Source organism: Squalius cephalus (assembly GCF_949319135.1).
Source record: "Squalius cephalus genome assembly, chromosome: 3".
NCBI lineage: Eukaryota > Metazoa > Chordata > Actinopteri > Cypriniformes > Leuciscidae > Squalius > Squalius cephalus.
The window spans coordinates 57,674,947-57,688,954 of record NC_137124.1 but is presented as its reverse complement, the minus strand read 5'-3'; the positions used below and the strand labels follow the sequence as shown (position 1 = coordinate 57,688,954).

The 14,008-nt window shown below is 37.5% G+C and overlaps 1 protein-coding gene across 1 annotated transcript in view; it reads right to left on the bottom strand.

Annotated features, from left to right (window-relative positions):
• LOC307154831 (globoside alpha-1,3-N-acetylgalactosaminyltransferase 1-like) overlaps nt 1-8,977 on the bottom strand; it is a 53,391-nt gene extending 44,414 nt beyond the window's left edge. The window contains exon 1 of the mRNA XM_079864955.1: nt 8,836-8,977. Within this exon, the coding sequence (XP_079721081.1) occupies nt 8,836-8,897 (62 nt within the window). The 5' untranslated portion in view covers nt 8,898-8,977. The remainder of the gene's footprint in view (nt 1-8,835) is intronic.
• Nucleotides 8,978-14,008: the final 5,031 nt, after the last annotated feature.

The window sequence follows — 14,008 nt, the reverse complement described above, 5'->3', positions numbered from 1 at the left end:
ATATTAGTGTTGTCAAAAGTGCCGACTTCTGTACCAAGTCGGAACTGAAATTTTAAAAATGTGACGCTTTGAGCACTGTTGAGCGGAATCGTAAACACCTCTGATTGGCCGTTGTGTTCACAAGCTCATCAGATATGTCGGTGATTGACTACAATACACAGGCAACATAAACAACATAAAGACAGTATTTTAAATATTTGATCTAACACAGTGGTTCTCAAACTTTTTACACCAAGTACCAATTCAGAAAATATTTGGTTCTCCAAGTACCACCATAATGACCAACATTAAGTAGTAGACCTAAAATGGCCTAAAATGGTAACACACACACACAACACACACACTCAGTTTCGCTTTTTGAGGGGAATTTCCATATAGGCGTAATAATTTTTATACTGTACAAACTGCATATTCTACCCTCTTACACTAACCCTACCCCTAAACCTACCCATCACACAAAACTTTCTGCATTTTTTTAGTTTAGCCCCATACATATTATTCTCTCAAAAAGCCATATGGATATGAATACATTCGCAATTTCCATTCATGCTGAATTTTACACAAGAAGACTCGAAGCCGTGCTACTCAACATAAAATCACAAAAAGAGATGTTAGGCAAAGCAACCAGTCACCACTCTTTACACTATGAAAAAAAATTAAAAAACAAGCAAATGAAACCGAATGGTAACTGCAGCTTTCAATCCCTAACATTCTCTCAAACATCTTAATTTCGTTTAAGAAAAAAAAAAAACATGCTTAAGACAGAAAAATAGACCATTAAGTTGATTAAAAAAAATTTGTATGATTATTTAATGATAAATATTTATTTTAAAGGGAAATATGTAATGATAATTTAGAGTGTTTTCACATCTGTAGTTCGGGTTAATTTGGTCCGGACCAAGGGCAAAGAAGTATACATTGTAGCATTTTTCAGCCTTTTTGTTTCCTTTTCACACCACACTGATTGCTCTGGCCCGAATCAGTTGACGAGTTGGTAAAAAGAACCAAAATGCAGCCTGTGGATTTCAAGCAGTCCAATAGCATGTAAACAATATTGTGATTCTGGGTGGATAAAAAAATAAATAAATAAATAAACTGTAATACTGGGTCTGCAGATTTCAACCAGGGGTCCGTTCTTCGTACGTCGCTAACTCAGTTAGCTGGATTTGATTGTTGGCGATTTGGCATGATCTTGGATTGTTTGGTTCTTCGACGCTCATCCTGGACTTGCTGTCATAGCAGCATGTGCGCAAACTTAAACCTGCTCGGGAGCAGGCTTATTTCATGTTAACAGGATTAGACTGCGGCTCATAAGCGGAGCTGATACGGGAAGTCCAGCGCAGCGCGATAGTGCACTTTCTGAAATATATTTTTTTTCTCGTGATTCGTGAGATTGTTGTTTTTTGTCGCTTTTATGTTTAAAAAACAGTTTTAGTTTTTTTTTTTTTTTTTTTGGGCATTTCCAAGCCACAACCCAATGTTGTAAAGCAGTTTTTTTTTTTAGGCTATCATAATTTTTTATGAAGATCATACAATCATGACCATGCCGATTACAGTATATGTCACTCAGGCTTCACTAACGTGATTGTTACCATAGTCTATAGGCTATAGACTGCCATCAAGGCCTCAATGAAGGGGATTATGTGAACAGAAATGGGGTTCACAATGTAAATGTGCAGCCCAGTTACTATTGTTATTCTTAATATTCCAGATTTGTAATATTATATCAATTAAAAAAGGCAGTTGACTAAAATCTTCCATATCACAAAAGTGAAAGCAAAATGGCCATGATCTGTGCATGACTTAAGAATTTTCAGAGATTCACATTTATGCACATTATTTGAAAGTGGTAAGGAAAGTTTCACAATTAAATATCAAGCTCACTGTATTACATACACTTATGCTGATCCTAACACCTTTTTCATAGGTGATTATGACATGTTCCTGCCTACAGACAGGTGTTTTATGATCCCATTCCCTGACCCAAACCAGTTACAATGCAGCTCTAGCCAGGACAAGGGCACACAATGAAATGAACTTTGGCTAAAGGGAAGATTTCAGTGTCTGAGAAGTCTGAGGTGTTGCACACCTGACAGGGCCTGGGACATTGTTGCACGTGCCATACTACACAACATTGCCCCCCCCCCCCCAAAAAAAACTCTTTTCATTAAATGTTTAATAAAAGACAAATATGCTTAGTTCCTTGAGTTTTATTTCAATTGTTCTTTGTAAAGAAAAGCCAGTGGTCTAGCCAAGTGCCTGCAACAAGAGATATTAGACACATTCCTCATGCAACAAATAAAAAGGAAAAGTTGGCTATACACTGCCCACCTGTAGGCCTATGTCTCCTCTGTCTGTGCAGACTCTTCTGTAGGCCTTTCTGTAGATGTGGAATCCTGCAACTTATATTGCAGCCATAAAGCATACAAGTATAAATGAAGTAAAGTTATTTATGCACTTGCAGGTAGGCTAGTTCCTCCATATGACAGTTATCTGAGAGGGTTTATTCACTGTCCAGTGCAATGGAAACAAATGGACATTACAAAGTCTTATACTTTCTTTCCTTTGGAAAGTTAGAAAATGTTAGAAAGTGTTGGTGTATTATGTAAAAGTGCACAAAAGAGGAAAACACAATGTCATTACAATGAACTACACTCAGGAAAAATGTGATCAATAACTCATGGCAAAATATATTTACATTAACATAAGTTTATCAGTTTTCACTTTCACAAGTCAAAGCAATTCATCATTACTCAAGATTTAACAGTTGAAAGGACTATACGGCCTTAATTTAATGCAGCAAATTATTTTACAGTGTAGGCTACTAAGGCCTTTTTCTTGGTTGCTTTTATAAACAGAACACCATTTATTTCACAGTGCCTTTTATAAAAGAGACTATAATTTAACTAAAAATTACCATTATGTAGAATATTTTTGTACTTCACTTTTATTTGTTCCCATGTTCTAGTGTGGTGACTCTGACATTACAATGAACAAAGTAATTATGCAATTATTAAAATACAAAAATATAGGCTAATAATTGATAAAAACATCTAACATGGCCACTTCTAAGGGATTTAAATTGTCTGCTACTTTTTGCAAAATTATTTTTCAGTGTAGGCTACTAAGATCTTTTCTATTTTTTTATCAGCCTTTTTCTTGGTTGCTTTTATAAACAGAACACCATTTATTTAACAGTGCCTTTAATAAAAGAGACTATAATATAACAAAAAAATAACATTATGTAGAATATTTTTGTACTTCACTTTTATTTGTTCCCATGTTCTAGTGTGGTGACTCTGACATAACAATAAACAAAGTAATTATGCAATTATTAAAATACAAAAATATAGGCTAATAAGTGATAAAAACATCTAACATGGCCACTTCTGACGGATTTAAATTGTCTGCTACTTTTTGCCAGCTCTCTCTCCTGGCTTTTGCAGACTTTGAGATGTTCCCTGGCGTTTTGATTAAACATTAAAATTCCGAATAAACTTTGACTATTAGTTCTTGCTCTGCTGAGGAGAAAAACTGAGCGCGCTCTTTGGCCACGCTGAGCAGCCAATAGCACATACATGCCAACCCTCCCGATTTGTCCGGGAGACTCCCGAATTTCAAAGCCCCTCCCGAAAATCTCCCGGACCGACCTTTCTCCCGAATTTCTCCCGATTTCCACCCGGACAACAATATTGCTACACCATCCGTCACTGGGCGCCGTTTCAGACCAAACCGGACCAAACGCTTGCGCTCCCATGGCGTCTGTCGTTGCTATGCAACCAAACTGCGCTCTCCATGATGACGACGAAGAAGTATCAGCAAAGGATTAATTGATTTCTAGCCCTCGCATTAGCTTTACTACTAGATATATTTCTGGAGATGAGAAGGAAAAACCCGCCTGGAAAAACTAGCGCACCACGTTGCTTCCATTATGAGCGTGCTCACCGCGGCCGCGCGCCTACGGTTGAAATAACGACCTTGAGCGCGAAAAAGACGCGATATGTGAACGGCCCCTAGAAGCAGATGTCTGAAATGAAAGGCAAGAACAGCTATTTATTTAGCTTTAGACTGCTACATGAAAATTTAAAAATGAAATGTCATAATTATAATGTTTTGAGAGTTTACTTATGTAATTGTTGCATTAGGCTATGAAGCAGTGGCGTAGCCACGGGTGTGCCAGGGTGTGCCGGTGCCACCCACAGTGGCAGCTGGCACACCTAAAAATGGATGCAGAATTATTTTTTATAGTCTCAATAAAAAATGTTTTACTAAACTTGGGCTATTGTTGTTTATTTAGAATATACTTTTTTTAAATCAACCCTTTCAAGCGTAAGTTAAAAATATTTTAACTCCCTTGTTTCCATGGCGTGATGTCACGTGACACACCGCAGCCACAATAACAGACGTATTGCTATTACCATGTCAACTATCTGATATTCCGATTCTTCGTTTAAAAAACTTTATAAATTATCTTGATCTATAACGAGATGAGCGCTGCAGTTCAGAGAGTCCTGTCAGCCGGATTTACAGCACCTGAATTCCACAGTTTCTCCCGAAATACATGAAAGTAAGTGGCTTGCCGCTTCCATAGACATCAGTGTGTATTTTACAAACTGCAAATGTATTGTTTTACTAGCCTACTTATGTGTATTTAAATGTCTGAAACATAAAATAAACATTATGTGGTTGAAAACACTGCATATTAGTTGTGATATACTGTATGACAAGCGCTGAGCGCGTCCGTCTCTGCCTCAGCGCCAGCCAACGCGCGAAAGCAGTTTGGATCAGGTTTGAATCTGGCAGTTCTGTGACGTCACTGAACATTCTAAATCATACTCAGGGGCACAGAAATAAGAATCCAATATGGTGCCATAACTCTGGGGCTCGTTCTTCGTACGTCGCTAACTCAGTTAGCTGGATTTGATTGTTGACGATTTGGCATGATCTTGGATTGTTTGGTTCTTCGACGCTCATCCTGGACTTGCTGTCATAGCAACAGGTGCGCAAACTTAAACCTGCTCGGGAGCAGGCTTATTTCATGTAAACAGGATTAGATCGCGGCTTCATAAGCGGAGCTGATACGGGAAGTCTAGGGCAGCGCGATAGTGCACTTTCTGAGATATATATTTTTTCTCGTGACTCGTGAGATTGTCGTTTACATTATTAATTTGTTGGAAACGCACATTTATTTTCGACTTGTCGGAGTCGGGCTTTAACTACAGCACAAACTGTACCCTAAGATTATTTGCGAGTGGCTCTTTCCTTTACACTATTGGAGATGTGGAGAACTTGATGGAAAGTGCTGTCTGTCGTGTCGTTCGGAGTTTACCTGGCGCTTTTAGGTTTAAAAAACAGTTTTAAGTTTTTTTAAAGCATTTTTTTTTTTTATGCTATAATAATTTTTTTATGAGGATCATGCAATCATGACCATGCCGATTACAGTAGCCTATATGCCACTCAGGCTTAAAGGGATATATACTCCACTTTAAAAATCTGTCATCATATAGCCCTACTCACCCTCATGTTGTTTCAAACCTGTATGAATTTCTTACTTCTGCTGAACAGGAAGGAAGATATTTAGAAGAATATCAGTAACTAACCAGACAGTTTCTGGTTTCATTGACTTCCATAGTAGGAAAAAATATATACTATGGAAGTCAATGAGACCAGAAACTGTCTGGTTACTGATATTCTTCTAAATATCTTCCTTTGTTCAGCAGAAGAAAGAAATTCATAAAGGATTGAAACAACATGAGGGTATATGATGACAGAATTTTCATTTTAAAGTGGAGGCTGCCATCAAGGCCTCAATGAAGGGGATTGTGTGAACAGAAAGGGGGTTCACAATGTAAATGTGCAGCCCAGTTACTATTGTGATTCTTAATATTCCAGATTATATCAAATAAAAAAAGGCATTTGACTAAAATCTTTCATATCACAATTGTGAAAGAAAAATGGCCAGGATCTGTGCATGACTTAAGAATTTTCAGAGATTCACATTTATGCACATTATTTGAAAGTGGTAAGAAAAGTTCCACAATTAAATATCAAGCTCACTGTATTACATACACTTATGCTGATCCTATTAGAACTGCATTTTTTCATAGGTGATTATGACATGTTCCTGCAGACAGGTGTTTTATGACCCCATTCCCTGACCCAAACCAATGCAGCTCTAGCAGGACAAGGGCACACAATGAAATGAACTTTGGCTAAAGGGAGGATTTCAGTGTCTGAAGAAGTCTGAGGGTTGCACACCTGCAGGGCCTGTGACATTGCTGCATGTGCCATATTAAAAAAACACTTTTCATTAAATGTTTAATAAAAGACACATATGCTTAGTTCCTTGAGTTTTATTTCAATTGTTCTTTGTAAAGAAAAGCCAGTGATCAAGTGCCTGCAACAACAGATATTAGACACATGCCTCATGCAACAAATAAAAAGGAAAAGTTGTCTATACACTGCCCACCTGTAGGCCTATGTCTCCTCTGTCTGTGCAGACTCTTCTGTAGGCCTTTCTGTAGATGTGGAATCCTGCAACTTATATTGCAGCCATAAAGCATACAAGTATAAATTAAGTAAAGTTATTTATGCACTTGCAGGTAGGCTAGTTCCTCCATATGACAGTTATCTGAGAGGGTTTATTCGCAGTGCAATGGAAACAAATGGACATTACAAAGTCTTATACTTTCTTTCCTTTGGAAAGTTATAAAATGTCCACTTACTGCACATATTTCAGCCACTATACTTTCTTGGGAACAGATACAAGTGTTGGTGTATCATGTAAAAGTGCACAAAAGAGGAAAACACAATGTCATTACAATGAACTACACTCGGGAAAAATGTGATCAATAACTCATGGCAAAATATTTTTACATAAACATAAGTTTATCAGTTTTCACTTTCACAAGTCAAAGCAATTCATCATTACTCAAGATTTAACAGTTGAAATTACTATACAGCCTTAATTTAATGCAGCAAAAATTATTTTACAGTGTAAGACTAAGATCTTTTCTTTTTTTCTCAGCCTTTTTCTTGGTTGCTTTTATAAACAGACAACCATTTATTTAACAGTGCCTTTTATAAAAGAGACTATAATATTAAATTTCCATAATGTAGAATATTTTTGTACTTCACTTTTATTGTTCCCATGTTCTAGTGTGGTGACTCTGACATTACAATGAACAAAGTAATTATGCAATTATTAAAATACAAAAATATAGGTGATATTAAGTAATAAAAACATCTATGGCCACTTCTAACGGATTTCAATTGTCTGCTACTTTTTGCCAGCCCTCTCTCCTGGCTTTTGCAGACTTTGAGGTGTTCCCTGGCGTTTTGATTAAACATTAAAATTCCGAATAAACTTCGACTATTAGTTCTTGCTCTGCTGAGGAGAAAAACTGAGCGCGCTCTTTGGCCACGCTGAGCAGCCAATAGCAGCGTTGCTGATCAATGTTTCTACTATCGATACATATCCCCTTTTAAACCAGCGCATGAACGCGTAATTATCTCAGATAACTCAATCCAGCTATACTAATCATAAACAACAGGTGAGTTCGAAGAACCCAATTAGCCGGATCATGATTAGCACGATGATATCATCTTGGATGTGTCATTTGATCTCGGATGTAATAAGCAACGTACGAAGAACGAGCCCCTGGTGTCCGGGACACGTGACGTGTGTGTGTTTTTTTAAAGGACAAGTGAAAGAGAATTGTACTTGCCCAACCGGACCCCTGATTAAAACAATTTTCAATATCAAAAAAATAAAATAAGAAATAATGTAGCCTACTCAGTTACTAACGTAACCTCAGTTCCCTGAGAGTAGGGAAAGAGTATAGAGAGTAAAAATTAGGGAAAGAAATGCCCTTTATAAAGCTAAAAAAAAATATTCTGATCAAAATTAAATTGTCAATGTTTCATTACATCACTGTTGGAAAACAGCTCTTATCAGATTCTGAAGAACTTTTATTTTAAATAAATCTTAATTTTAAATCAGCCTACTTCAGTGTGATATTTTATCATATTATCATGCTTAACACTGAGAATTTGAATAATTGAAATGTGATGATCAGATGCAGATATCTAAATCAGAGAATATCATATAGGTTCGGGAGGTTGGCGGGTGGATTATTTATTTTTAACAGCAGATTCGGGAGACTCAAAGTGCACCAGATTAATGAATTTATCTTTAAAATGTACAAAATTTTCTTCCGGGGTTTTCTTCCTGATGTATAGTTATATTTGATATAGTTTTATGGTTGTGTGGGGCATGGTTATGTGGTTATGGTTAATACTTTTGCACAGTAATCTGACAATAAATGTGGCACACCCAGATTTTCAGATGCACACCCAGAGTCTCTTTTCTGGCTACGCTACTGCTATGAAGTAATAAATGTTTATTGATAAGATCTAGCCTAGCTATTTCATGTCTTTTCATTTACAGTAGCATGAACCACGAGTAGTCGAGTAACTCGAGTATTGTTTTGATAAGAAATCGACTAGTAGTAGTCGTGCAACCCCTAGTAGAGGAGTGTTGTTGTTATTGTACAAATTAGGGTCTAAACTCCTGAGGAGAGGCCTTAAGGAATTTAATTTGTCAAATAAATGAATTACATTTTTCTTTCCGTTTGTGTGTGTGATATATATCACCCCCCCCCCCCCCCCTATCAACAAAGTATAATTTTTTTTTTTTTTTATCAGTCCAAATTAAAATGACACTTAAACTCCAAAATAGTTTAATTACTGATATGTTGTAGTTTATTCATTTAAGATCCAAACACTAAAGGTAACAGTAAGCCAGCTACAAATGACAAAGTAGTAACTACGTACCCAGCTATTGAGAGGCCAGCCAACACGAGAAGAAATGCATTAACATTTTGAAGGGGTTTCATTATTCCTGTAGGCTATTAGGTTTTGTGTCCTTGTTAATTCGAAGAACTGAATGTCCAACAGATAAAGCAAGCAAGAGAGTGATAAATAATGAGGCGTGGTGCTGGGTTACAAAGTGATGACGTTTTTTTTTTTTTTTTTTATGTACACTTAAACAGATTAACAGTTGTGTTTATAACAATCCTGTTGATCCTGTTGAACAGGTTTAAAACACAAGCCCAAGTTTTGCACTGATGTAAAAAGATAGTGACATGATACCTCACGTTGTCAAAATGTTTTAATCTTTTAACTATCAAATGAAAACCACAAAAAACTATCAAAACACCATGTATGTTTTTAAATGTTTGATTATCTTTTTATTAGTGCTGTCAATCAATTAAAATAATTAAGTAATTAATTCCACATTATTTCTGTGATTAATCGCGATTAATCACACGTAACTTTAATGTTTTTAATATATATTTTATAATGTAATGATTTCACATTTAGGGCCCTATTTTAACGATCTGAAACGCAAGTGTCAAAGCGCAAAGCGCAAGTAACTTTGTGGGCGGGTCTTGGCGCTGTTGCTATTTTCCCGGCGGGATAAATGACTCTTGCGCCAGGCGCAAATCTAAAATGGGTTGGTCTGAAGTAGCTTCATTATTCATAGGTGTGGTTTGGGCGTAACGTGAAATAAACCAATCAGAGCGTCATCTCACATTCCCTTTAAGAGCAGGCGCGCTTGTTCTAAAGCGGATTCCTATTATAACGGCGGATTTGCCAGACGCACGCCAGGAGCGGTTCACAGCCAAGGAGACCGACGTTCTCGTCAGGGACGTTGGAGATGGGAGAAACCCACCCAAATTAACTTCGGTTAAAAAGGCGTATGATAATTTGGGTAAATGTGTAAGCTAGATGTATGCTTTTATAATAAATTGTCTATCTATCTATATATCTATCTATCTATCTATCTATCTATCTATCTATCTATCTATCTATCTATCGTAATAATGTATGATTTGCAAAAATGAAAACTGCTGCTTCTGTGTAGATGAGAGAATCAATGTGTATGCGCGTTGTGCACACGCTACATTGATTATGGCCAAGCATGCGCCCTTAAAATAGCATATGAATAACATATGAATGACTTTAAACTATTTTTTCCTGGTTAGTGGCGCAATTGTTTTCTAAACCTACAAAATAGCATGAAGGAACGTTTGCGCTGGAACACGCCTCCTTTTTTGCGCTGAACCGCCCAGGGAGCGCAAGTTCATTCCCTAGTTTAGCGACGTGCTTCTGTGGAGGGAAAAGTCCGCTGTGCGCGGGTGCAAAATAGGAATGACACATGCGTCGGTGTACAAAGTCAATTGCGCTGGGTGCAAGATAGGGCCCTAAATCTCCAAATTAATGTAGAAACAACATAAAGACAGTATTTTAAATATTTGATCTAACACAGTGGTTCTCAAACTTTTTACACCAAGTACCACCTCAGAAAATATTTGGTTCTGTCGTTGTCAGCATAGTTCAAGGAGTCTGTGTTTCCCGAATCCATAGTTCTTCAAACGAACATTTGCAAACAGTATCGCACTGTTGTTGGAATGACAGTCTTCGACCTGTTGTTAGAACCAGTTTCTTGTAGAACCAGTTTCTTGTTTGCATGTATGGCATGTGGACTCATGTCATGAATAAATCCTTATCTTGAGACAAGCTGACATTGAGCACAATTTATATATTTTATTTAAAATACATACACATTTTATTTACATCTTGTGATGGATTTTTTTAATAAATAAAATAGTAAACTGTATTTTAAACTAATCATAATTCTAACATCAAACCTTACTTATTTAAGTAATTAAACCTTACTTCTCCTTCTCCTATTCTAACATTTGAACAAAATGTATTCTGTGTCGAATCCAGTGGAAAATTCTGAGATGCTGGCTAGACAATATGAAAAATATAACAGTCTAGAATAGTCTCATAACATATTAACCCTCTGGGGTCTAAGGTGTTCTTGGGGTCCTTGAGATGTTTTGATATGCCCTGACATTTGTGCTTTTTTCAGTTGCTTATAAAAATATTAATGGCAAAGGTGTAATTACACTGTTTAGCACAAACAGGGACACCATAATATGTGAACAACATGTATGTACATGTTTGTATTTTTGAAAGAATGATGTGTATGCATGGTTATTGAAAAACAAAAAAATTCTGAAATAAGGCCACAAAACACATACTAAATGTGTGTCCACAAGACTTTTGACTAATTGATGTTTGTCGCCTAGAGTTTTTGCTTCAAAATGATCTGAAAATCATCCTGTCTAATCATTCACATAAAACAATACATTGATTTTGTAAGTGTCATGATTCCTGTCTTGTGTTCCCCTTGTCTTGTCTGGACTTTTGTTATTTCCTGTCCTGTGCCATGTTTTGTAGTCCTTTGTAGTTGTTCTTGTTTATTAGTCTCCCCAGGTGTTTCTGATTAACCACGCCCCCTTGTTATCTTATTTAGCTTGTTTGCCTGTGTATTTAGTACTTGTTTGCCTGTGTATTTAGCTTGTTTGCCTGTGTATTTGCCTGCTGTAGCTGTTTCCATGTTCCATGTTCCTGTCCTGAGTTCCGTGTGCCATTGTTTGCCCTGGATTTCCTGTTTGTTTCATTAAAGCTTGCATGTGGATTCTCTCTCTGCTTCGTCCTTGCCTCATCATTACAGTAAGACAAGTTTTGTTCGGAAAGGTAGTGATGGCAAAATGAGGCTTCCTGAACCACTGAGACCTCCCAGTCCATTGCTTCAGCCAAAGGTTCATTACTCGAAGCTTTATTCAGCATCGCTCACTAGTGACACCTAGCTACTGTGCAAAGAAATAGCAGACAAATTAATTCATTCTGAACCAGTGTTTTGGGTGGTTGCTAGGCGGTTGCTAGGGTGTTCTGGGTGGTTGCTATGCTGTTGCTAGGTGGTTGCTAGGGTATTCTGGATGGTTGCTAAGGTGTTCTGGGTGGTTGCTATGGTGTTGCTAGGCGGTTGCTAGGGTATTCTGGGTGGTTGCTATGCTGTTGCTAGGTGGTTGCTAGGATATTCTGGGTGGTTGCTAGGGTGTTCTGGGTGGTTGCTATGCTGTTGCTAGACGGTTGCTAAGGTGTTCTGGGTGGTTGCTCGGCGGTTGCTAGGATATTTTGGGTGGTTGCTAGGGTCTTTTGGGTGGTTGCTAGGCAGTTGCTAGGGTATTTTAGGTGGTTGGTAGGGTATTCTGGGTGGTTGCTAGGCGGTTGCTAGGATATTTCTGGTGGTTGCTAGGGTCTTTTGGGTGGTTGCTAGGCGGTTGCTAGGATATTTTCAGTGGTTGCTAGGGTCTTTTGGGTGGTTGCTAGGCGGTTGCTAGGGTATTTTGGGTGGTTGCTAGTGTGTTCTGGGTGGTTGCTAGGCGGTTGCTAGGGTCTTTTGGGTGGTTGCTAGGTGTTGCTAGGATATTTTGGGTGGTTGCTTGGGTCTTTTGGGTGGTTGCTAGGCAGTTGCTAGGATATTTTGGGTGGTTGCTAGGCGGTTGCTAGGGTATTTTGGGTGGTTGCTAGGGTGTTCTGGGTGGTTACTAGGGTGTTCTGGGTGGTTGCTAGACGGTTGCTAGGGTGTTCTGGGTGGTTGCTATGGTGTTGCTAGGCGGTTGCTAAGGTATTCTGGGTGGTTGCTAGGGTGTTCTGGGTGGTTGCTATGGTGTTGCTAGGCAGTTGCTAGGGTGTTCTGGGTGGTTGCTATGTTGTTGCTAGGTGGTTGCTAAGGTATTCAGGGCGGTTGATATGGTGTTACTAGGTGGTTGGTAGTTGTCACAGATGGTTACTATGGAGTTTTTATAGAGTTCTTAGCATGATCTTGGCATGATTTAACACTTAACTAATCGCTATTAGCATGTAGCTATGCACTGCTAGCATGTGTAGCATGTTGGAAGTGCTGTTTGCTAGCATGAGTCAAAAGAGCCAAACCTCATCTCTATACGATGTTCTGATACAGAGATATAGGTCTTGCAAAACGGTTGCTAGGGTACTCAAGTTTGGTTGCTATGGAGTTGCTTGGGAGCTGGAAGCTTTAAACTTAAGAAGTTTAAAGTGGTTTGAAGTTTAAAGTAGTTTACAGCAGTTTGAAGTTTATGACAGATAGATAGATAAATAAGTTAGATAGACACACACACACACACACACTAACTCGCTCACACACTCACTCAGACACACACACTCAGAGTTTATGACTTTAGAGTGTATAAGTGTATAAATTGATGAGTTTATAAGTGTATGAGTTTTTGAGTTTTGAGTTTATAAGTTTAAACAAGTTTAGAGTTTATAAGTTTAAATGAGTTTAGAGTTTACAAGTTTAAATGAGTTTAGAGTTTATAAGTTTAAATGAGTTTAGAGTTTATAAGTTTAAATGAGTTTAAGAGTTCAGAGTTTATTAATTTATGAGTTTAAGAGTTCATAAGTCTATGAATTCATGAGTTTATAAGTTAATTAGTTTATAAGTGTATGAGTTTAGAGTTTATAAGTTTAAATGAAGTAAATTTAGTAGTTTGAAGTTTAAATTAGTTTAAAGTTTAATTTAGTTTGAAGTTTAAAGTAGTTTGAAGTTTAAAATAGTTTGAAGTAGATAGATAGATGAGTTTATTAGTTTAAATTAGTCTCAATGGCTTTTATATTATATAGAATGGCAGTTTGATTTAGTCTAGGGTTTCAAGGAGTTTAGATTTGAATTTTTGGCAGTTTGATTTAGTTTAGGGTTTCAAGGGATTTAAATTTGAATTTTTGGCAGTTTGGCAGTTTAAAAAACCTGAACATTCCGCAATTTTAATTCAAATGGTTTTTTCCAAGTTTTGATCATCATTTTTAGGAAAACGTACTCGGTTACTAATGTAACCTCGGTTCTCTCTAGAAGAGGGAACGAGTATTGCGTAAGGTTAGCTTATGCATCGGGAAAGTCTTCTTTCTTCGAGATCTGAAGCCAAAAAATTATCCTTAATTTTGTATACATTGTCAACGCAGTGCAGCAGCCGACAGACCTAGGCAGGCTGTATAAGCGTGCTCATTGGCTGCTCGGCGGCAACTGCTTAAGCCTATCGGTGAGCGCTCTGAACGCGGCAACCAATGA